Here is a 21,174-nt window from a genome sequence, read left to right on the forward strand (position 1 = left end):
CCGTAGGTGAAGTACTTCGTCTTTTACGGGTTTTATTAGCGGTTGGCAAACAAGTTTATAGGCACATTGCCGCCCCCTATCGGTCAGGATCTATAATAGCACCACGTACACCGTTCGCGGCGTAGGGGGATCGGGGATTCGAGAGTAGAAGGAAAAAGAGGAGAAAACTACATTTCATAGCATCACATTTTTTGTGGCATATTGAGGCATTTATAATTCTTTAAAACCCGTGATATATTTATTTTAATTAAAACAAGTTATTGAGTGTAGGAAGACACGTCAACAGGAGCGTGGGTTCGAGTTTGGAAGGGTTGCGTTTTTCTAACTAAATTTAAATTCACTCAAGATATTGACTTATAACACTACAATTGTATAGGCTACAATACGACAACAAGACATAGTACAAAACATTAATATATATACATGAATGATATTAAAACAATGATAGCCCTTACGGTTAAATCATTTCTTCTTAGTAAATTAATTAAATTAGGTTATTTAACTCTGTCATGATTGAATTCCAAATCGACTATGATTGGTCAAATCATGGAAGGAAAAAGGTCTGGCAATTGGAGACCAGCATAGTTAGTAGTGGTTAATTCTCTCCGTGCCAGGAGGCACACAAGGCTTGGACATCACTCCTCCACTGGGGTCGGTTTGCAGCTGCACGTCGTGCTGTATTCCAAGTGTTCCAGCCTGGAATAAAATTACAGCTAACGTTAATTTAAGATAGGCCTACTGACGTTACGTAACATAGTAATTTTATTTTACACATAACGTCCACAGTAACGTAATATATATCCTTTGGACTGACGTTATACTTTTCTTAAATATAAGAGCGCACCACAATATGACATCGTGGGCAAATAAATGCATATACATTAAATGATTATAAGAGGTTTATTCCACGACATTTGACGATGACATTTAGCCTAACTTTACTGTAATACACTACAATGTATAGCAGCAATTTAAGTTATATCCTTGTTCTTAACTAAATATGTAAATTAAATTAATTTTTTTCTGCGTAAAGACCGTTTTGATTGATAGGATTTAAATTAAAGTAAGAAGCGTTTGCAGGAAAAAAAAACCTTAGCAGAGGATGGTTTCGATCCATCGACCTCTGGGTTATGGGCCCAGCACGCTTCCGCTGCGCCACTCTGCTTATATCCGTCTCTACAAAATACATTCCAAAAAACAAATCCATGATGGACAGCGATGGAAACTTCCATGTTTTGCCTCTTTGCAAAATACAACTGGGAATATCTAGTAGATCTACCGTGATATAGAATTTACAAATTACATTTCTCTGGGAAGTTTTATCTGTATAGCTGAAGCAACATTTAGGTAAAAATGCAAAGGAAGCTAACAACGTGCTACGTCCGAGGATAGGTGGAATAGGCCTAAAGCTAGCTTCGTTTGTAACACTGACTTTAACGAAAACTTTCAACTGGTAAATAATGTGAATAATTGGTTACGACTATTTTAGCTCCCATGTTGAGTGCAGGCAATCGTAATGTACTGAATTCCAAATCGACTATGATTGGTTAAATCTTGGAAGGCAATGGGAGGCTCTCACATGGTAATTGGTGAAGAGTTCATTTCCACTTTAAATTAAGATAAATAATACAAAAAGTCGAACCACCCTCACCCACGAAGAGAAAATTTCGAGCCAGCCAGGAGTCGAACCTAGAATCTTCTGATCCGTAGTCAGACGCGTTATCCATTGCGCCACTGGCCCGACTTAGAAACACTCCTTCAAATCTCCAGCTTAATCTTCGTCGCTGGTTGATGAGTCTCTCTCTCTCTCTCTCTCTCTCTCTCTCTCTCTCTCTCTCTCTCTCTATATATATATCTCTCTCTCTCTATATATATATCTATATATATACAGTATATATATATATATATATATATATACAGTATATATATATCTATATATATATATACAGTATATATATATATAGTCTGTGTATTGGAGGCAAATTATGTTACAGGTTACAATAATAAGAGGCAACACACCGTTGGGTCACCCGTACAACATCTGCGCTTAATCTCTACTGTCTTGGGTGGAATAGTAGTAGTTTCAGAGGTTGAAATCTCTAAATGTTGCCACACAAAACCAAAACTGTCTACATGGCCACAGTGTATGGAAACATTGAAACATATTCAGTATATTGTGTCATTTTTTTGGGACTGAAACTTGGATGCTAAGATTATTTTAGCCCATATGGGCCAACTTATTACTGAAATGAACACCTTAAAATTATTTCAAAAAATCTGATGATTGTCTTTTACACTTACCATCATAAAATGAAATATTTATCCATATTTAACTCCACTATCGATCGTTCTACCGCCATTTTTGACTGTGTTTGCATTAATGACAGATAAGTAAAAAAAAGTCATTCTAACTCCAGAAAAGGGATTTATCGCCTAAAACTTCTAGAAAACAACAACAATGGCAGTCATTTAATCCAAACGCATTCCCTTGCCTTTTTCCTGTTCGTAGTCCTAATAGTGCCAGCTAGGTTTAACAAAAAGATGAAATTGAAATTAGACTGAATTTGTCAAACTAGCTAATGTTAGGCAACATTACTAACATGCTAGCTAGCTTTACACTTTTTATATTTAAACTCAGATTTAGCACAGACCTATAGTACATTAAGAGCCACGCTAATGTCTGAATGCCTGAAAAACACCCTTTTACACATATATTTACACATATATTTTATTCAGCTCACTATTATCACCTTTCTGCTCGTACTCTGCATCGTGTTTATACCTCAATCACTCCTCATGCTTTCACATATGGGTTTAACCTATCCAACCAACGAAGGCAACGAGCACTAGCCAATCAGAGGCAGAGTACCGTGGGACATTCAATCACCATCCTAGGAAACGCAAATTCGCGTACCGCACCCTTTTACCATAGACTTATATCTATGCCTTTTACTGTCATGACTCATGACCGCACTAATAAAAAATATAAATTAATAGATAGCTTCGTACATGACCGTGGTCGGTCTTTAACCATACATGAATAATCACAGTGTGTAACATCATCACAAACAAAAAATATCCCGTTTCAATCTTGTGAGCCTTGCAGCACTTTATGGATTCTCACGTTATTACTCATTCAATCTAAGTTTCATGGCCGTCCTTTCGGTGTTTATAGCCTTTCTAGCTCATATCTTATTTTAGGATATGACTCTTCCCCTCTGCCTTATACTTATTACATGACATATCTACCATTTACAAACTTCACATGTATGTCTTATTCCAATAAATAAAGAGTTGATATGATCATTTATGTCCGAATTTTAATATCGAACAAACACTTGCATTCTTCTCGATTTCCCTTTAGAAAACTTCCTCACCTTAATTGATTTATGTTTGCTGAAATACTGTCTACCTTTGATATTTTCTATCAATATCGATATCTGACTTCCTCTGCCACGAATCACTCACTGTCTTTCTGATTTGGTCTTACCTTTTCCACAGCAAACTTTCATACGTGTGATCAAACACTGTTATTGAGGGATAGTTCTAGCCAAACGTGGCAACCACGAATTAAAACAGGAAGTGTGCGCTGGCGGGAAAATCCGTAAAGGGGGAGGTAACCAAAGAGGACTTTGCCTTTTCATTATGGACTAGTAAGCTAGCTAGTTTAAATTGTTAAATAAAATTGCTGTCATAAAGGCTTATTAAACATTGACAAAAAGAGGGAAACCTTTCATTTGTGCACTACTTTTGTCACATTTAAACATTTAGCTACAGTAACAACAGAGTCGCTAAGGTTGACGACCAACGGGAATTTATCAGCGTTTTCCAGCCGCCTGCGTCTGTCTGCAGGTTGATCATGAAGGCTGAAATGGATCAAATCGTCCTACTGTCAGACGGAGACAGCACCGTGGAACTCCAGAAGTGCCTGTCGTCCTTTACAAATGACCAGGTAGCGCCAAGTTGCCCATCACAATATATATCATGCGTCAAAAACTAACAAACTGGCACTGTCGGTAAATCCTGTCAATTGGTTTATGAAATCCCCCCCCCCCCCTCCTTTATCTATTCTAAAGCTAATCACTGGGATTACGAATTACGCACTAAAGGGCAAGAAGGTTGGAGCCATGATTAAAGGCATATTTAAAGGTAAGAAACGTTATACTTTAAGGTAAGAAACGTTACACAGTGCCAACTGCTGTTAGTGATCATAAAGATCAAAACACAGCTGTTCGACTATTACACTTTCATACCTCAGACTCATTAAAAAAAAGTTTTTGTGACCTGGACTGTGTGCTATTTTTTAAGGCTCTACACCGAGTTCCACTGAAGGGTCGAACCGCAGACTTCTTGTTTATCAACACTGCATCCCTCTTTGTGAGTCAGGGGATCTTCAGACTGAGGTGGCCGCTGATATCATTGGACTGCTGATGCTGGAGGTAAAAATAAAAATCCTGATTATGATGCTTTATCTAGAGTATCTATTTATACAAGACATCACTACAAGTGGAATTTATTCAGAGGGCAAAAACAAGGAAAAAATCAAGTATTGTACTTTATTTCGCAGGGTTGTGGTTGTACTGTTTTTTGAAGCTATTAGTCTGTGAATGAGAAATTAAATAACCTGTCTATGCTAATGACTGTTTGAGCTCTTTATATTGCCCAATGCTATTTGGTTATCAACATGTGTTGATATGTCATCAACATAATGGTAAAATATCTTAAATGTTTAAAGTATTACAAACCTACTGATGAAAACAACATTTTCTGGGAACAGCCTCCTAGATGTCTCATCTTGTGTCAGCCTCTTTTACTTTTTTTAACAGTATAATTTACTGAGTTGCTGTTCCATCAGTATTAGATTTTTTTTGCATTGCAAAAAATGTCATTACATATTGTCACCCCGTGTCTCTTTCCTTTTGTTCATATGTCCAGCATGGCACAGATGGATGTATCTTTCTAATTCCCATTTTGTTTCCTAAATGTTATACACAGACTCATACACTGCCTGGACCCTCTCTTGCAAAACTGGCATCTCTTTTTGTTGAAGCAATTAAGGTGGGAAAAATGGGCAGTGGCAAATCCCTGGAGCTATTTCCTACTGTGCTTACTGCTCTTTCAGCCTGTGAAGCCTTGTCTTATGGCAAAGGTTAGTGTAAGTTACTTGTCCTGGTAAATTTGTCATTTTTTATCAAAAACATCAGTTCTTAGTTAGAAAGGTAATCTACAAGGTGCACATTTTAAAATATGAAGCATGTCTGTCTCTGGTGGTGCTTATTATTTTATCATAACTGTAGGTGAACTCAGTGGCGAGGAATACAAGAAACAGCTGATCAACAGCCTCTGCTCAAGCAGGTGAGGAAATCAAACTACAGTATGTAGGTGAGCAATTTTACACTGAGTTTTTAAGGAGTCCATGACCGTATTTTACTCAAGCGCATAACGGCAGCATGTTCACACCCCTCAATGAGAGACAAAATATCTAAGCCCAAACCACTTAAAATGGATCTTTAACAAATAGTAATATGAGTCACAGAATGTTTGTATTTATTTTCATGCAGATGGGACCCACAGTGTGTAATCCACCTGACGACCATGTTCAGGTAACACCTATCAGACAATCACATTGTCAGACTCCTTCAGTCTCCCACAGAATAACAAGAGTTTATTGAAGGACCTGTTTTTGCTTTAATAATGTTTAAATCAATATTATAATGTTTTATCTGCTATAACTTGCTTCTTGGGCTGCCTCTCAAGGCATGTAACATTAGTCAGTAGTTTTTTGTGTCTGTCGGATTTTAGGGATGTGCCCTTGTCATCAGAGGAGCTGCAGTTTTTGGTGGAGAAAGTACTGAGGATGTTAACTAAGCTGGATCTGCAGGAGATCCCACCACTGGTTTATCAACTGCTGCTTTTATCTGCAAAGGTGCGTGCGGGTGCGTGTGTGAGAGAGCAGCAACAATCATGTCTCTCTCTGTGTCTATATGATCTAAAATGGCTGCCCTGCCTCTCTGTTAGGGGTGTAAGAAACAGGTCCTGGATGGAATCATCAGTTATTTTAAAGAGCAAGACGTTTGTCAGGAAGAGGAGCAGAAACAGGGAGAGTGAGTGGCACAAACACCACTGTATTCACTCAAAATCTAAATGCCTACTTTCCATTTACTGATTGTTTTTTTGTCTTTGTTTCTTCCTCAGGAGCCTGGATCTAGAGGTTCAGTCAATTCCACAGGACCAGTTGAGACACGTGGAGGGCACGGCTATCCTCCACATAGTCTTTGCTATACGACTTAACCATGACCTCGGGAGGGAGTTCCTCAAATCCTTTAAGGTTATGTATGACTCATGTGTTGGTTGATAGAAATTATTCTTGAAATTTTGATAACATTTGTTATGTAGAGTATGCCATGACTCTTGAATTGCAATTTAGCAGACATCCTATGGAGATCTGTGCCCTTTCAGTGTTGCCCTGTTGCTCTCTGTCGCACGCATCCAGCGCTATGAAGAGCAGGTACATTATATTCATTCAAGTTTTTATTTTTATTTTATCTTTTCTGTTTACTTACTTTTTTCACCTCCTGATTTGGTTAGGTGTTTGACCTTTTAAAAGGGGCAATCGTCAAGAGCTTCAAAGATGAGCAGCTGCAGCTGGCGTCAAAGTTCCTGCAGGACCTCCTGCATGGGCACTGCAGTGTGGCTCAGATGATTCTGGACACAGTCAAAAACAGGTCAGAGCATCAGCTGTCTGTGGTGGCAAAGATACACTACTTCATCATCTCACATCTATCACAAACACAATGTTTGCAGTTAATCCTCTTACAAATGAAGTCTACACCTCCGTCTGTGCAGCATGTTTGGTTGGGATCATGTGACCCAGGGGCTGGTGCAGCTGGGCTTCTTCCTTATGGATGCATTTGGATCCAAACCTGGACCATTTGGCAAGACCACAGAAGGGTCTGCTACCATAGCCCGGACCCCCACTCAGCAGGCATGTAAGCTGGGAGGACAGGTGCTCCTGCAGGGCTTTAAGGTACCAATTGTTTTTATTATTTTATAGAATTATCAAAATGTAAATTACTGATAATTGACAACATCAATATATTGAATTGTCTCATTGAAAGATGTGTCATTCTTCTACAACAGATGCACGAGCCTATCAGAGGCGAGATTCTGGAGCAGGTTTTGAATCGATTGGTCACAAAGACGGCCTCACCTGTCACTCATTACTTAGGTAATACAACCTTTAGATATAAGTCCCAGCTGTCAGTTGTACACCAGTGTCCTAATCATTCTAGTTAGAGACTAGATTAGGTTTTTCTTCCTTCTTTCATTGTTTTTTCTTTATCATCAGACCTTTTCTCTGACATTGTGGTCTCTGCTCCCATGATCCTCCTGGAGTCATCTTCCAAGGTGACGGAGACATTTGACCATCTGTCATACCTCCCCTTGGCCACTGTTCAGGGTCTACTTAAAGCTGTCCAGGTACCCACACACACACACACACACACACACACACACACACACACAAACATGCACACGTTTCAATTATTTAATCATTCTCAATTTAATCTCCAGCCCCTGCTCAAAGTCAGTATGTCTTTGAAGGATTCTTTGATTCTAGTTCTCCGCAAGGCCATGTTTTCCAGGTGCGTACTGCTTTGCTTTTAATCAGATGAGGTACATCAGCACAGTTTAATGAATAATGCTTTAGTGAACACATTTGGCAGCTGTTTTCACTGTTCTCCCCCTATATGACTCACTACTAGCCAACTGGATGGCAGGAAGTCTGCAGTGACTGGCTTCTTGTTGCTGCTGAAGAACTTTAAAGTGTTGGGCAGCTTGGCCTCGAGCCAGTGTAGCCAGGCAGTCTCCACCAGCCAGGTACAGTCCCAGTTAGACTACGTGTGGTCTTTCTAAGATGGGTGTGCAACAAGGATGCTGATTAAACATCCGCAGCTGTGAAAAGCTTGTGCGATTTTCAACATGGCCTGTCGTGTAATATCTATCTGCCTCAACCCCTGAATAGATCCAAGTGGACGTTCACTCTCGTTATAACTCTGCTGCTAATGAAGCATTCTGTCTGGAAATCCTCAGCAGCCTGCGTCGCTGCCTCGGCCAGCAGGCTGATGTACGCCTCATGCTCTATGAGGTTAGAGCTCCTGTTTTAATGCCGTGTTTATGAGTTGCTTTTGATTTTGCTACATGTTACCTTAACTAACATTAATTAATAGTCTTGATAAGCTCAATTTCTTTTACTCCACCTTAAGCATAATGCATACAAAATCCTAAAAAAAAACGTCATCATACGTAATTTGACACTTTTATGATTAATCTATAATGCAGATAGCATTTAGGGTGTGACATGTTTTCTCGCCTATTTCAGGGTTTCTACGAAGTCCTTCGTCGCAACTCTCAACTTGCAAGCTCCATCATGCAGACACTGTTCACGCAGGTATGTGTGTGTATTCAGTGTATACTGAGTTAAGTACAGTAGCCTTTGTCATGTTTTCTATAACATAGAGAGCCATGGAGTATCATGTCTTTGTATCCTTAGCTGAAGCGGTACTACGAGCCTGAACAAGACCTCCTGCCCCCGGTGAAACTGGAACCGTGCATCACAGCACTCGGAGACCAAGTCTACCTCCAGGAGCCACTGGTACTCCGGCTGCATTGGAGCATTTTTGTGACTGTATTTTTGCTGTGTTAATGTCTTACTGTAAATAGTGTTCGTTCCATTTCAGGCCCACCTGGTGAGCTGTACTGTACATTGCCTGCTGTGGCTGCAGAACATGCGCCAAACGGCCAACACCAAAAGTGACGACAGCGATGAGGAGGAGGAGGAAGAAGAAGGATGCCAGTCTGAACTACAGACAATCCTAGAGAGCATGACAAGACGCATGATCAAGAGTGAACTGGAGGATTTTGAACTGGTATGCATTAAAGAAAGAAGCACACGCTTTTAAAGAAAATATGTACACTGAACTACATTGTATAGTCTTTAAAGGTTCGGCTCTGTCTTTGACTCCTCCACTTTCACTGGCAAAAGTAGGAGTTTTTTGTGATTGACATTTAATTGGTCTTACTAATCACGTGTCTCAGTGACCTGCACAAGTCTGTAAGATGGGAAGCACTAACAGTTAATAAAATGCGTAGTCTGGTAGAAGAAAATATGGGATTCTTAAAATGTGCATGCATAAAGTAAATAAGAATATATAGCTAAGAATGAATTAATGAACATTTTCATTTTGAATTGTATCCAATGTCCTCTAGTGCCATTGTTGCTCTTTCCTCGTTCCACTTTATGTTCCACATTTGTCCTGACACTTGCCAGTTATTAGTTGTGGCACTGGGAGCATCATCTTAAGCCACGTACTGTCTGTGTGTTAATCAGGACAAGTCAGCTGAGTTCTCCATGGGATCTAGTGTTGGGGTGAAGAATAGTATCTATGCTGTACTGGTGATGGGAGTGTATGAGATCCTTATGGAGTACAACTTCATCAAAGCCAACTACAGGTAACAACCACCTCTTTGTATGGTTAGGATGTTGTAGCTGAAATGTTGTCAAAGTGGTGCATCTTTCTTATTTGTGTGCTTGCCTATGTGCGTTGCAGTAAAACCCGCTTTGAGGAGCTCATGGAGCTATTCAACCGCTACCACAAACTGTCTGAGATCCTGAAGGAGAAATCCGGAAAGGGTAGAGTACCTTCACACAAGACCCCCCGCAGTTTACTCTCTTTGGGCTTCATATCAACTCTCCTCACTGTGCTCTTTAGGTAACTGCTTTCAGTGGCTATGTTCACATATATTATTGTTACACCTACTGGCTCTCTCTGAATACAAAGATCATATTTTATTAAATTAAATCAAGAAAACAGCTTTAATAAATACTCTATTAATCAGGGAATGCACTCATTGTAAACTTTGTATTACATTGATCAAAAGGACCATATACTAATCATATATTAAGCAAATTTTACTATGTAACTAAATGTGCATTAAATGAAGAGTAGCATTTACAACTAAAAATATTAAAACTGTTTCTGTACAGTTTTTTCTAATTGCTAAAACACAATTTCTGCCAGGAAGTTTTTATTAGAAATAATTTACACAATTTACAAAACGCATGGCTCTAGACATAAATGAACACAAATCGGCAACCTTAAGGCCGATCCTCACAAAACTCCCAGGGTATGTCCCTATAAGTGCCCCAGATAAAACCAGTTTTATTTACATACACCACTAGAAGGCGCTACAAGCACAAGATAGGTGAGTGGCATTAAACACATTTTACTGTAAATCACAATATTCATTGTCCAATCGTCACAAATCTCAGGATATGTCCTTATAAATACCTGAACCACGTCCTGAAAGTTTCATTCAAATTGAACACCTGGGGTCGCTATAAATGTAAACAAACTGCAGGTGTCATAGCGCGAATCAGGCTATAAATGACTAAATGTTTGTCCAGTCAACACAAAACTTTCAGGAAATGTCTACATAATGACCTCACACGTACACTGCAAGTCTCATTCGAGTTGACCACTTAGGGATGCTTTAAATGCACTAACTGGACATGGAATGACGCAAATCAAGATTTGAGTTTGGAATCGCAGCTTGCAGCTTTATTAGCCATCTGTTTTTGTGTTGATCATCTGTTTTTCTCAAATTGCCATAGGCTGGACTGAGCTACATATCACACTGAATTGAAAATAAATGTTTTTGACAAATCAGTTGTAGGTATTTTAAACAAAGTGCATCTTTTGTCCAATCGTTACAAAGCTTGCAGGATGGGTTTTATAACGACGTTGGACCATATGTATAAAATGACTTGGCTAACCGCCGCTTGCGGATATTTTTTAATTTGCTCACCAAACAAGTCAGTGCAACATATGTACAACAGATAAATTTACATTAGACTGAACATAAATATGCTCATAAAAAAAAAAAAAGATTGCAGAAAAAATACATACAAAAAAGGTGCTCACCTGTGTAGTGCTTACATCCTGATTGAAGTGGTAACAATTAACCATTGAGGTGTTCGGCCAGGCAGTACATATATTAGCCAATTAACTCATGTGGTGTCATTTTGTGTTTTTGTCAGATTGTTGCGTCTTATGCAGAGAACCGTGTTGAGTGTATTTAAAAAGTGCAATTTTGAATTGCAAAGTGTGTGTAAAGCAGAAAATGTCTTTAGACTTTTGGAGCTATTGCTCTCTGTCTGTCCGTTTAAATGATTAAGCTTTGTATGTCAAACTTGTGTTATCAATGGGAAAAAACTATAAATGGTGAATCACCACTGGATTGTTTGCTGAAAATGTAACAAGCAATGAATTTCTTTCTTTTTAGAGACAGTACTCAGAGCAGAGAGGAGGCTCTCTCAGTGCTTCGCTCAAGTGGAGAATTTGTGCGTTATGCAGTAAATGTGGCTGTACAGAAGATCCAGCAGCTGGAGGAAACTGGTAACACAGATGGCCCAGACGGACAGAACACAGACAGAACTTTCCGCTTCCTCTGTGACATGACTAGGTCGGAATCCCTTGGCTCACTAAATTATATTATTTAGTTAGACTGTGTTCATGGTTTTGTTGTCTATGACATTGTTTGACCAAGAGTTCTTCCTTTGCCTTTTTCAGTGTGCTGATGTGGCGTTACACCAACATCCCCAGCATTGTAGAAGACGCGGGGAGGAAGGAGAAGCGCTCCAGCCTGTCCCTGCTGTGTCTGGAAGGTCTGCTCAAGATCTTCACAACTTGTCAGCAGCGCTATCCAGACAGGATGGCCCAGCTCCTCTCCACCATGGGTTAGACAGGAAAAAAACAACTGTAAAAGCAGTGAGTTTTACACTAAACAGTACTCAGGAAGTCATCACATTTTGTGTTTATTGCAGACATCTCAGAAGACGATGCCGAGCCAGACGATGGCAGCGCTACAGAGATGAACTTCTTTTACATCCGACAGTTTCAGGTGCATCTATACTTCTCTACTTATTTGAAAGGTTAAAATTCAAACCTTTATTTTCTGATGGAAAAGTGTAAATCCAGCCTATCCATGGCTTCCATTTCAGAAATCTGGCTTTATATATTTCCCCACAAATTTTATTGATAGAATGTGTCTAAGATACACAACAATATTTCGTTAAAAACATGTTGCAGGAGCTATTTGATATGTGGGATACAAACCCACTTGATGTTGTCAGACAGCAGTGTTTTGGATGTAGCATGTACTGTTCAACACTAAAATTACATTTTCTCTGCCGTACACCAGAGGGCGCTGTTCACACAGTTAAGTGGAGGTGAGGAAGAATTTAACAGCAAAGAGGCTCAGCTGCTGGTCAGCATCTTGAGTGTGCTTTCGCGCCAGCTAAAGCCCTCCTCCCAACAGGTAGGTGTACTCTCACATGCACATAAAACAACAAACTCTGTAGCACCTGTTCCACTAACACAGCTACAGTTTGTGCAGATGATCACGTGGACTGTTAAAATCTGCAAGGAGACCAGTTTTGGTGAGTGACTGCTTACTTAATCTTTCTATCCATGTTAGATACAGTAAGATGTGTTTTGAGATCTGTGTGTTCTATCTTTTAGAGGATTCAGCTTTCTCCAAGGGCCTGCTCTCTCTTCTCTTCAACCTGCATGTTCTTTACAAGAGTCCTGTTAGTCTGTTACTGGAACTCTGCCAAGACATCCACAGCCAATTGGGAGACATTGATCAGGTAACACACAATGGCAATGTTCAGAGCTCAAGCAGTTTGGCATTATACCTTAAAAACCAGTTGCAATAGGTGGCATTCATTGCTACAAGACATTTATAGGGATTTAAGTACGGGTTGTGTTATTCTGTATCTAAATTTTTACATTCTTACTTTTCTCCCTGTATGGTAAGGATGTGGAGGTGGAAAAACAGTCTCACTTTGCCATTGTCAACATGAAGACTGCAACCACAGCAGCAGTGAGTGAAGCTTCTGATTTGCTTTAACATCAATGTCTCAGAATCAGTTTGTACTGTGTGTTCACCATCTTCATATTCACTTTTAATGTCTTGCCCCAGCTGCTGGTCTTATCTCAGGTTGACAGAGTGCTTGATGAAGTGGACTGGCTGATTGCCAGAAAGAAAAGTCAGATGGCATCTGACAAATCGGGTTCTGGTAAGAAGCCTTTCACTGATGCTCAGTTGGATTGATGGTGAGAGTGGAGAGGATAAGAGAAGAGATGCATCTCTTTCAGGGAATGGTACTAAAACTTCTGTGATGTTGTTGATGTCCCTGATGTTTAGGGGAGGCCACGCAGACAACAGGCCAGCAGGACCCAATAGAGAAAGCAGTGACGCTGCAGCTCGGGACTCTTTTGACAGCATTAAATGAGCTGGTCCAGACAGCCCTGCTGCCTGGCACCTGTACAATCACACTGCTGAGAGAACTGAGTCGCACATACACCATCCTCACTACCCTGGTCAAATATGTGCGTATTTGTCCACTCTATGATCTTGGTATGAATGTAAGGTTTGTCTAGTTAAGTCAAAATCGAGAATGTTTCATTTCCAGGATTGTTTAGGTGCCGCCGGAATTTCCAATGGATGTCCTTCATTTCGGCCCGATCCGCTTTTTTTGTGTTGGTAATATAAACTCCGTTCTATTTGAGGACTATTGTTAACTGCTCCTCAGATCTCTGCAGGGCAAATTGAGACAGCTAGCTAACCTATCTGTCCAATCTGAATTTTCTGTTGCATGTTTAAAACAACCTGTGACGCGTTCCACCAGAACAAGTTTCTTCCCTAGGATATTTTGCAGAGGCACCGTTGCTCCGTCCAAGTGATTGGTTTAAAGGAATGCCAATAAACCCGAGCACGTTTTTCTCCCATTCCGGAATGCTATGCGGGTTAGCCAGACCCTCCTCTGCAGTACTTTGGAGGTAGGTTTTGAATGAAAGACTAGTCAAGTGTGACATTAATTTCTCTGTCATTTTTAGTACATCCAGGTGTGTTCCAGCCAGCACAGTGCACTGCCAGCACGATTTGAAAAGCTGGTGAGTCTGGAGTGTTGTTTCTCTGGTTTAACTCTTCTAGTAATTCTGATGTCATGCTAACGGAGTGTTTGCTGTGCAGGTCAAACTGTCGGGCTCCCACCTAACACCACAGTGCTACTCTTTCATCACATATGCACAGGTACAACTCAGTCCAGTTCTGTAGACTAGTCCTTGCCAAAGCTCCAGGTGTTGAGACAAATGATAATTTCTCATTATGACTGTCCAGTCATGAGGGAATGTTGTTTTTTCTCTATTAGAGTGGAGAATTTAGTAGTGGAGGTGCAGATGATAAGAAGAAAAAGAAAAGGAATGAAGTGAACACTGCTGCCTCTGTAAGAACAATTATCTCCTATAATTATGTTATTGTTCTGATTAATGTGATTGAGTTGAACCATGCAATTGTTTCTTTTATTACATCAAAAAAATGTATAAATACACTGTACAACTAAACCTTTGAGCCTCAAACAATCAACAAAACAAAGCTTATCTAGAGCTGTTCTTCTCTCTCTCTCTCGGCAGGCAAAACTCCTGCGTGAGACAAAAGCCATCCCCAATGTGGTCTTCAGTATTGAGCAGTATGAGAAATACCTCATCGCACTCTCAAAGAAGTCAAAGGTATGTGTGAATGTAATTGGTTGAGGTAGTTGACAACATATGATTACATAAAGAGACTTACAGAACGGACCACTGAGCAAAATACAGAAAGTTCCCAGTTAGTGCTGTGTTATCAGTTAGGCTACTCATACTGAACACCTGTATGTTTGTCCAGGTAAATCTCATGCAGTACATGAAGCTGAGCACCTCTAGAGATTTTCGCATAAATGCTGCTTCTCTGGATGCAGCCATGCAGGAACAGGACGACAGTCAGGAGGTAAGTGCAATCTCATACTGTAATAAGCAGCTCCAAAGGTCCATCTTCCCTTCTACATTCACAGTGCAATTGTTTTCTTTCTTACATTACATTAGTCAATAAAGAAGAGTTGTTTAACTATGCAGATTGAGCTAATTATTCAAATATGTGTTGTTGTTTTTTTAAATGCATCTGCTCTCCATTGAAGTGCTCTGCACATTTAACTACTCTGAACACACGATGGCTGAGATCTCAGTGTGTTTCTTCTTCCATTCCTTTTAGAGCACAGAGTCACACGATGCAGAAGAGACACACGAACCCAAACAGAAGAAGAGAAAACAGTGAGCTAAGCCTCTGTGCCTTTGTTTGATCCACACTTCTCCATATTCGTCACTGATCTTGAACTTGGCCTGCTGCTGAACAGCTGTTCTGAATAACAGTCGCTTGGCCCACAAAGTGCTATCTTCCTTTGTTCAGAGAGCCTTTGGTGATGTCAATGATTTGGTATATGTCCAAGGCCTCACCTGTGGAAAGTTTGCACACATTGTTTAACATTGGTTGTGTTTAAAAAAATAAGTTTAAAAAAATGCATATTTTGCATCTGACATGTATTTTGAAACAATGTCAAAACTAACTTTTATTTCACATTGTTTGAAGATCTGTCAAGGGTTAGCAATCCAATCTAGATCATCCGTTTTTGACAAAGTACAGTTGTAACTACATATAGTAGTATTTAAGATGACACTACTTCATCAGTCTTGGCTACACAAAGGGGAAAAGAGGGACCTATGGTTTCCAATTCACGTAAATGCATCCTGAAGAGATTTAAAACCTAGCTTTATATCAAGTGCTGTTTTAAAATAAATATTTTCTTTCTTATTCTGTTTAACACTTTCTTATATTGTGACTTGCATTGAATTTTACTAAGCCTTTGCAATTCCTTCCCTTACATTAATAACTACTTTGTACATTATACCTTTGATATAGTTGGACAGTTTGATATTTTAACTGAGACATGTGGATTTACTTCAGTCTTACAGCAATATTTTATGTATTAACTTCAATTAACTTCATTAACTTTAATATGCACAAAATGATTTATTTCATATCTGCAGGGCTTTGATCTTTTTACCCTTCTGCATTTTTATGCAAATTGTTTAAATCACATCTGTACTACACATATATACTCCATACTACAGAAGAAATGATGGTGAACTCACCAGGTGGTAGGCCATATCTTCTTTCCAGTCCTGTGGGGTTGGAGGGGGTCACACAGTCCATAGTGACCTCCTTCCTCAGACACAGGTCAATGTCAACTGCACTGAAGAAAGCTACAGACTGGGGAAGGTCCTGTATGCCTAACGCATGGGCAAACATACTCCTGCAGGGGACATAAGCACGCACTCAGAGAAGCTGTCAAGTTTGTCAATTCTATAGTGGACATTATAACAGCAAAGAATAAATACTAAGCTGTGAGCAGACCTTGTTAGCAAGTTTGTGATTTGAAGTGCCAGCGCTGCTCTGTAACGGTCTTCGCTACGAACAAGGTACCGCACCTCATCGTGGATGCTGATACAGAAACGACCATCGATGTCGTGCTCCTCAAAGAGCCACTTCATGGCCACAAGCATCAGATGAAGGTAGTCCACTGCAGAGCTCTGGACCACCCAGTTCACTCTGCTTGTGATGAACTGACAAAAGAAATATGGCACCATCTGACTATAAATACAAAGTGGAGATTCTGTGGTTTAAAAAACCATTAGCAGTAACATTGGACCTCATCTAGTTCGGGCTCTATATAACATACAGTGTGTTTAATTTATTATTTACAAAAGACATTTCTCCATTTCTATGCTAATAATTTCTTCTTTAAAACAGGTTTGGCAGCTCATGTTAATTGAATGCCACCATTTTGATTAGATTAATGTTAAGAATTGGTCTGTCATACTGATCAGCAGTGCCTCACCTCATCCTTAACTGCCTTGGGCTCCAGTGCTCTGCTAATCCTGCAGCCTAGAACAGGAGTGGCTGGCTGGGCGGAATGAGCAATGCTCTCCAGCTTGTTGAACATGTCTGACTCTGTTCCTCCAGCCCACAGGCGTTTCTCGACCAAATCCCACCTCTTCCGCCGAGAGCTGAGAAATTTGCAGAACAGAGAATGAACAGAGCAAACAAGAGGACATGGAAGAATTTGTTGTGTGTGTAAAAAAAAACGTATCCTGAAAATTGTCTGTGGATGTTTGCGTGAGGTTTTACTGGCTCCCTCACCTCTGTGACACAATTCTAGTGATCCTCCGCAACTCCTGCAGTGTGACACTTCCATTTTCTTCCTTCTCCACCTCTATACCCAGTTCATTGACCAGCCACTCCCCTTCCTCTGACAATTGGTATCTGGCGAAACATATAAACATAACTGTAGAACTATAGCTCAACTTTGCAAAAACAACTGAACCAAACCAACTAAAAATGCGTCTTCATCTGAACAAACTATTAAACTTGTCGAGCTTACCTGCGTACGCCCTTTGTTAAGGAGTACATCTGCTTGGCCTTACTGGCAGCTTCTGTCTGACCGAGGCGGTGGTTAAACTGCATTAGCAGCCTCTCAGCAAAGGGTTGTCCTGCACCGTAAATGCGTCCATAGTTAAACACCTTGGCATGCTCTCGGCTGATGCCCACAGAATTGGCAGTGCGGCTGTGCAGGTCAGTGCCCTGACTCTTCTTTCCCTGAAGGGTCATCCAGCCAAACGCTGTGCAACCTGAACCCAGCAGAGACTCAAGATGAACACAGAGAACATCAAATGCCGGTTGATAAAACTATAAAGATTAATAAAAATTTTTTTAAAAAGTGTATTGTCCTATAAAACTTTAATAGTATGGTGTTTAAGTAAGAAAGGGACAAATCTCACCGTGAATGCCAGCAAAGTGAGCCTCTCCGAGCACAGCAGCAATCCACAACTCTTGAGAGTCTACGTCTGCTCCCACCAGGTGATATCCAGTTGGTACCTGCACCATGGCCTTCAACTCACTGCCTACCCGATCCGGCTACAGACACAAAGTCCATCCAAACTACGGTCAGTAATCTCAGACGCGTAATGTTGTTTTTTTTCTCTTTGTCGGCACTGCTTCTTACCCGTGCATTACTGGCAGTCAGCCATGTGGGTTCCACAGCCCTACGCGTGACTGTTCCAGCAGTGATAACCTGAGGTAATATGGCACCATACTGGCCCTCTTCATCAAACTCTTTGTGTCTTTGGGAGACAGAAAAGTTGTTATAAACAACTACTATATGGCTGATAAATAAACACAGGATAGCTATTGATATACACCAGACGCACCTGCTGACAGTACGAGGAAGCTCTCCCTTTCGCAGCCACAGCACCATCTGAGAGCTATAAAGACAGTCAAAAGCAAAATGTATTTGCCATCTTCATGACAAAAAGATGAATAACAGTATGATGAAAACTGACGAGGTACCTTATACGTTTGTGGGCATTCCTCCAGAAGGATATCATTTTGTTGATCTCAAGGGCTCGTGTAGCATTGGTTCCACCGTGTCCTGCCCTGAGAGTACCATCCTCCATCTTGGAGAGGAAGTCCTTTGAAAAAGGACTGCCAACATTGTTGTGACTACCATCCTGAAACACACGGGAGGCGATGAAAGTAAGTCAATGAAGTGACAATGGGCCAATGCTACTTATTTGGGAAACCTAAAGGTAAAACAGTGAAACTTCACCTTATGAGGTAATTTGAAAAACCAGCACCCTGGGATATCTACATCGTTGTAGGGGCCATTTCCATGGTGATAATGGCAGTGACTCTTCTCTTGGACATCATGTGGATCTTTAGACTGTTGTTGGTACAGAATGTAACAAATCATAATTAAGTCACTTTCATTTATAGCACAGTGAAATCAATAATCATGTGAATAAAAAAACCATAACACACATGTTAGAACAGATGGTACCATTCCATATTAACACGGCTGTAAAAGGACCTGAAATATAGACGATTAAACGGTACAATACAGTTTTAAGAAGTGTTAATAGTAAAAAGTCATAAAGCACCTGTTAATGAAAACAACCATTTAACTCACCAGGTTGTTCTTCCTCTCCCCATTTTTCGTCATTCTAACTCCATTGTCCTCTGTCAGACTCTCCAGGGAACCTAACTCCTCCACCTTGAGGCAAAATTAAGAAACACACTTATGTCCTCACATTGTATTATTCCAGAGCCCCTGGGTGTGATCATTGTTTCTTAGTAGCACTGATAAAAACACCAACACCAGGTCAAAGGATTCAAGGCGGATTCAACCCTTGAGACCTTTATTTTTGTTATCATAAACCATATTACTGTTTGGTGAATGCATCATGGGAAGTCATGCTGCTTTAACCACTCGCTTTTCCTGTTGGTCTATAACAGAGGTGTCAAAAGTATTCACACTCGTTACTCAGGTTGAAGTATATGGTTTTAAAAGACTTCCATAGAAGTTGAAGTATCAACTCAAGCTAAATTGTAAAAGTACTGGTCACTGTATTCAGATGGCGCAATTTATTAGGGTAGGTTTTTTTGTTTGAAACAAGCCAAACTGAAATAAGAGTAATGAGGCTGTTTTTAAAATGTAAGGAGTAAAAAGTACAGACAATTGCATAAAAATGAAAGGAGTAGAAGTAAAAGTTCTGCTCTCTATTACATTTTAATGTTTGGTGTGTTGCATGTTATGTGGTGGTCGACAAGGTTTTAAGGATGTCCTGCCTCTTAGACTGTAAAACTAGTTTTCCCACGGGTACCAATAAAGTAACCTAACCTGACCTGTTGTAACATAAGACTCCAGTAAAGTATAGCCACCCAAAATTTCTACTTAAGTAAGGCAACAAAGTATTTGTACTCGGTTACTTGATACCTCTGGTCTATAACAATGGTCATACAGACAATCACCTTCACTACTTAACTGTTCTATAGATAGATAGATAGATAGATAGATGTTTATTGATCCCAAGGAAAAAATGGTTTTGATGAACAATTTAAAGTTTAAAAACAGCATCTCTTTTGTATGAGTTCTAAACAGCGGAATGATGGATATTTATGAAAAAGAGAACTTCAAGAAAGAGGTAAATTACAGGACAAGCGTTTGCACCTTTGCCCACACTGTGCTGTCTGTCCACATGAGGTCATCTGAAGGGTTGCAGTCCGGATATTCAGGCCGCACTTTACTGTTCTGCTCACAATACTCTCTGTAAACACTCTCAATAGCTCTGTGGGACAAAACAAATGCTTAAATAAACACCCACACATGCTATCCTGTGAAAATAAAAGACATAATAATATAGTTCATGTCTTGATGGCATAATGGAGTGTATTAAGTACCTGTGTGGGCATACAGGCCCTGTACTTTCCTCCTCAGATACCAGGTTATCCCTGCGTCCGGGTACCAGGTAGCCCCACCCATGTTTCTCTGTGTAATGCAGGGGGAAACCATCCCACGTCAGGCCCATCAGCTTAGGAGTCACTCTCATCTGTAGACTGATGAGGTTGGCTCCAGGTGACCAGCTGTCCTCCTCAGACATCTTCTCACACAGCTTACGATACCACCTGAAGGACACAGTAAGGGGGGGAAAGGACTCTTATTCATTTTTTTTTCCAACATGTAGAAGACAAAAACAATACAAAATGAACAATATGTCAACATAAGCTAAAATCAATATGTGATAAGTGAATGAAGAAACAAAAAAACTGAAAAGACATTAAAATATTATAAACTTAACAAAATATTCAATAATTCAATACTTGTACCAGAAAGTATAGTGTAGGACTGACTTGTCATGTCAGTGGACACTGAAAGAGGAAATGGCTCGGTGGTGTTTGGGGAGTGATCTTACCCTGGATGTCCAGGCAGATGTTGTCTTCTCTTAGGGAGTCGATTCACCGTTTCCTGCAGCTTCTCCACAGCCAGCCTGCCGGGGCAAGGGCCTGCCGTCTGCTCCTCAGAGGGTGGACCTGGGTCTGATATTGTAATCACTCAACTGAATCATCGCATAAGTTATTTTTCTGTGTTGCCTTTTGCATTCTTGTTATAATATTTGAACTACAAACAACCATCTTAAAAACAAAGAGATATAGCATTGTCTTTGGAAATGTGGGGTAGATGTACATCTGGGCTTATACCTTCCTCCCAGTCTGGAAGAGGAGTAGCAGCTTGGGTTTCAACTGCTTTTTTGGAGTGTTTCTTCTTGCTGCCTGCTACTTTCTTCACCTTGAACTCCTGCACATCCCACTCGAGATCCCAAAGCCAGGGGTCTTCTTTGTACC

General features: G+C 40.3%; 2 protein-coding genes and 2 non-coding genes across 7 annotated transcripts in view; 1 reads left to right on the top strand and 3 right to left on the bottom strand.

The window, feature by feature from the left end:
* Positions 1 to 1,093: 1,093 nt before the first annotated feature.
* On the bottom strand, positions 1,094 to 1,165 carry trnam-cau. The gene has a single exon. It is a non-coding gene; the product is annotated as a tRNA-Met (tRNA).
* Positions 1,166 to 1,668: 503 nt separating this feature from the next.
* On the bottom strand, positions 1,669 to 1,741 carry trnar-acg. The gene has a single exon. It is a non-coding gene; the product is annotated as a tRNA-Arg (tRNA).
* A 1,842-nt stretch (positions 1,742 to 3,583) lies between these two features.
* On the top strand, positions 3,584 to 15,747 carry fanci (FA complementation group I). 4 transcript variants are annotated; one of them, XM_034878044.1, is made up of 37 exons: positions 3,584 to 3,952; positions 4,077 to 4,149; positions 4,309 to 4,439; positions 4,996 to 5,149; positions 5,298 to 5,355; positions 5,562 to 5,603; positions 5,803 to 5,926; positions 6,019 to 6,104; positions 6,196 to 6,328; positions 6,428 to 6,508; positions 6,589 to 6,725; positions 6,847 to 7,027; positions 7,141 to 7,228; positions 7,349 to 7,479; positions 7,573 to 7,643; positions 7,764 to 7,878; positions 8,024 to 8,146; positions 8,381 to 8,449; positions 8,552 to 8,653; positions 8,739 to 8,927; positions 9,389 to 9,510; positions 9,609 to 9,770; positions 11,344 to 11,523; positions 11,631 to 11,797; positions 11,885 to 11,961; positions 12,262 to 12,378; positions 12,448 to 12,499; positions 12,582 to 12,709; positions 12,880 to 12,945; positions 13,045 to 13,141; positions 13,270 to 13,454; positions 13,962 to 14,018; positions 14,098 to 14,157; positions 14,276 to 14,350; positions 14,538 to 14,633; positions 14,788 to 14,889; positions 15,151 to 15,747. In XM_034878044.1, the coding sequence occupies exons 1-37, from the start codon at positions 3,860 to 3,862 to the stop codon at positions 15,211 to 15,213; spliced, it is 3,987 nt and encodes a 1,328-aa protein (XP_034733935.1). In that variant the 5' UTR covers positions 3,584 to 3,859; the 3' UTR covers positions 15,214 to 15,747. The 4 variants fall into 4 exon arrangements, with proteins under 4 accessions (XP_034733935.1, XP_034733936.1, XP_034733933.1 ...); XM_034878045.1 differs by having other exon boundaries at positions 6,431 to 6,508; positions 15,151 to 15,400; XM_034878042.1 differs by lacking the exon at positions 15,151 to 15,747 and having other exon boundaries at positions 14,788 to 15,019.
* Positions 14,408 to 21,174, bottom strand: part of polg (polymerase (DNA directed), gamma) — a 9,525-nt gene continuing 2,758 nt past the window's right edge. The window contains 16 exon segments of the mRNA XM_034878048.1: positions 14,408 to 15,392; positions 16,089 to 16,249; positions 16,351 to 16,559; positions 16,835 to 17,003; positions 17,137 to 17,259; positions 17,378 to 17,624; positions 17,775 to 17,910; positions 17,999 to 18,116; positions 18,204 to 18,257; positions 18,343 to 18,503; positions 18,602 to 18,715; positions 18,962 to 19,045; positions 20,003 to 20,120; positions 20,233 to 20,457; positions 20,745 to 20,868; positions 21,031 to 21,174. The exon segment at positions 21,031 to 21,174 is cut by the window's right edge and continues 129 nt beyond it. Of these exon segments, the coding sequence (XP_034733939.1) occupies positions 15,328 to 15,392; positions 16,089 to 16,249; positions 16,351 to 16,559; positions 16,835 to 17,003; positions 17,137 to 17,259; positions 17,378 to 17,624; positions 17,775 to 17,910; positions 17,999 to 18,116; positions 18,204 to 18,257; positions 18,343 to 18,503; positions 18,602 to 18,715; positions 18,962 to 19,045; positions 20,003 to 20,120; positions 20,233 to 20,457; positions 20,745 to 20,868; positions 21,031 to 21,174 (2,252 nt within the window). The 3' untranslated portion in view covers positions 14,408 to 15,327.

The sequence above is a fragment of the Etheostoma cragini genome, chromosome 8, assembly GCF_013103735.1.
Source record: "Etheostoma cragini isolate CJK2018 chromosome 8, CSU_Ecrag_1.0, whole genome shotgun sequence".
NCBI classification, from domain to species: domain Eukaryota; kingdom Metazoa; phylum Chordata; class Actinopteri; order Perciformes; family Percidae; genus Etheostoma; species Etheostoma cragini.

Excerpts from the sequence above, each read along its gene's own strand:
- fanci (XM_034878042.1), top strand. The coding sequence starts at position 3,860 with ATGAAGGCTGAAATGGATCAAATCGTCCTACTGTCAGACGGAGACAGC. Across the intron at positions 8,654-8,738 it reads TCTACCTCCAGGAGCCACTG|GCCCACCTGGTGAGCTGTAC; the intron begins GTACTCCGGCTG and ends GTTCCATTTCAG. Across the intron at positions 13,455-13,961 it reads TCACTACCCTGGTCAAATAT|TACATCCAGGTGTGTTCCAG; the intron begins GTGCGTATTTGT and ends TGTCATTTTTAG.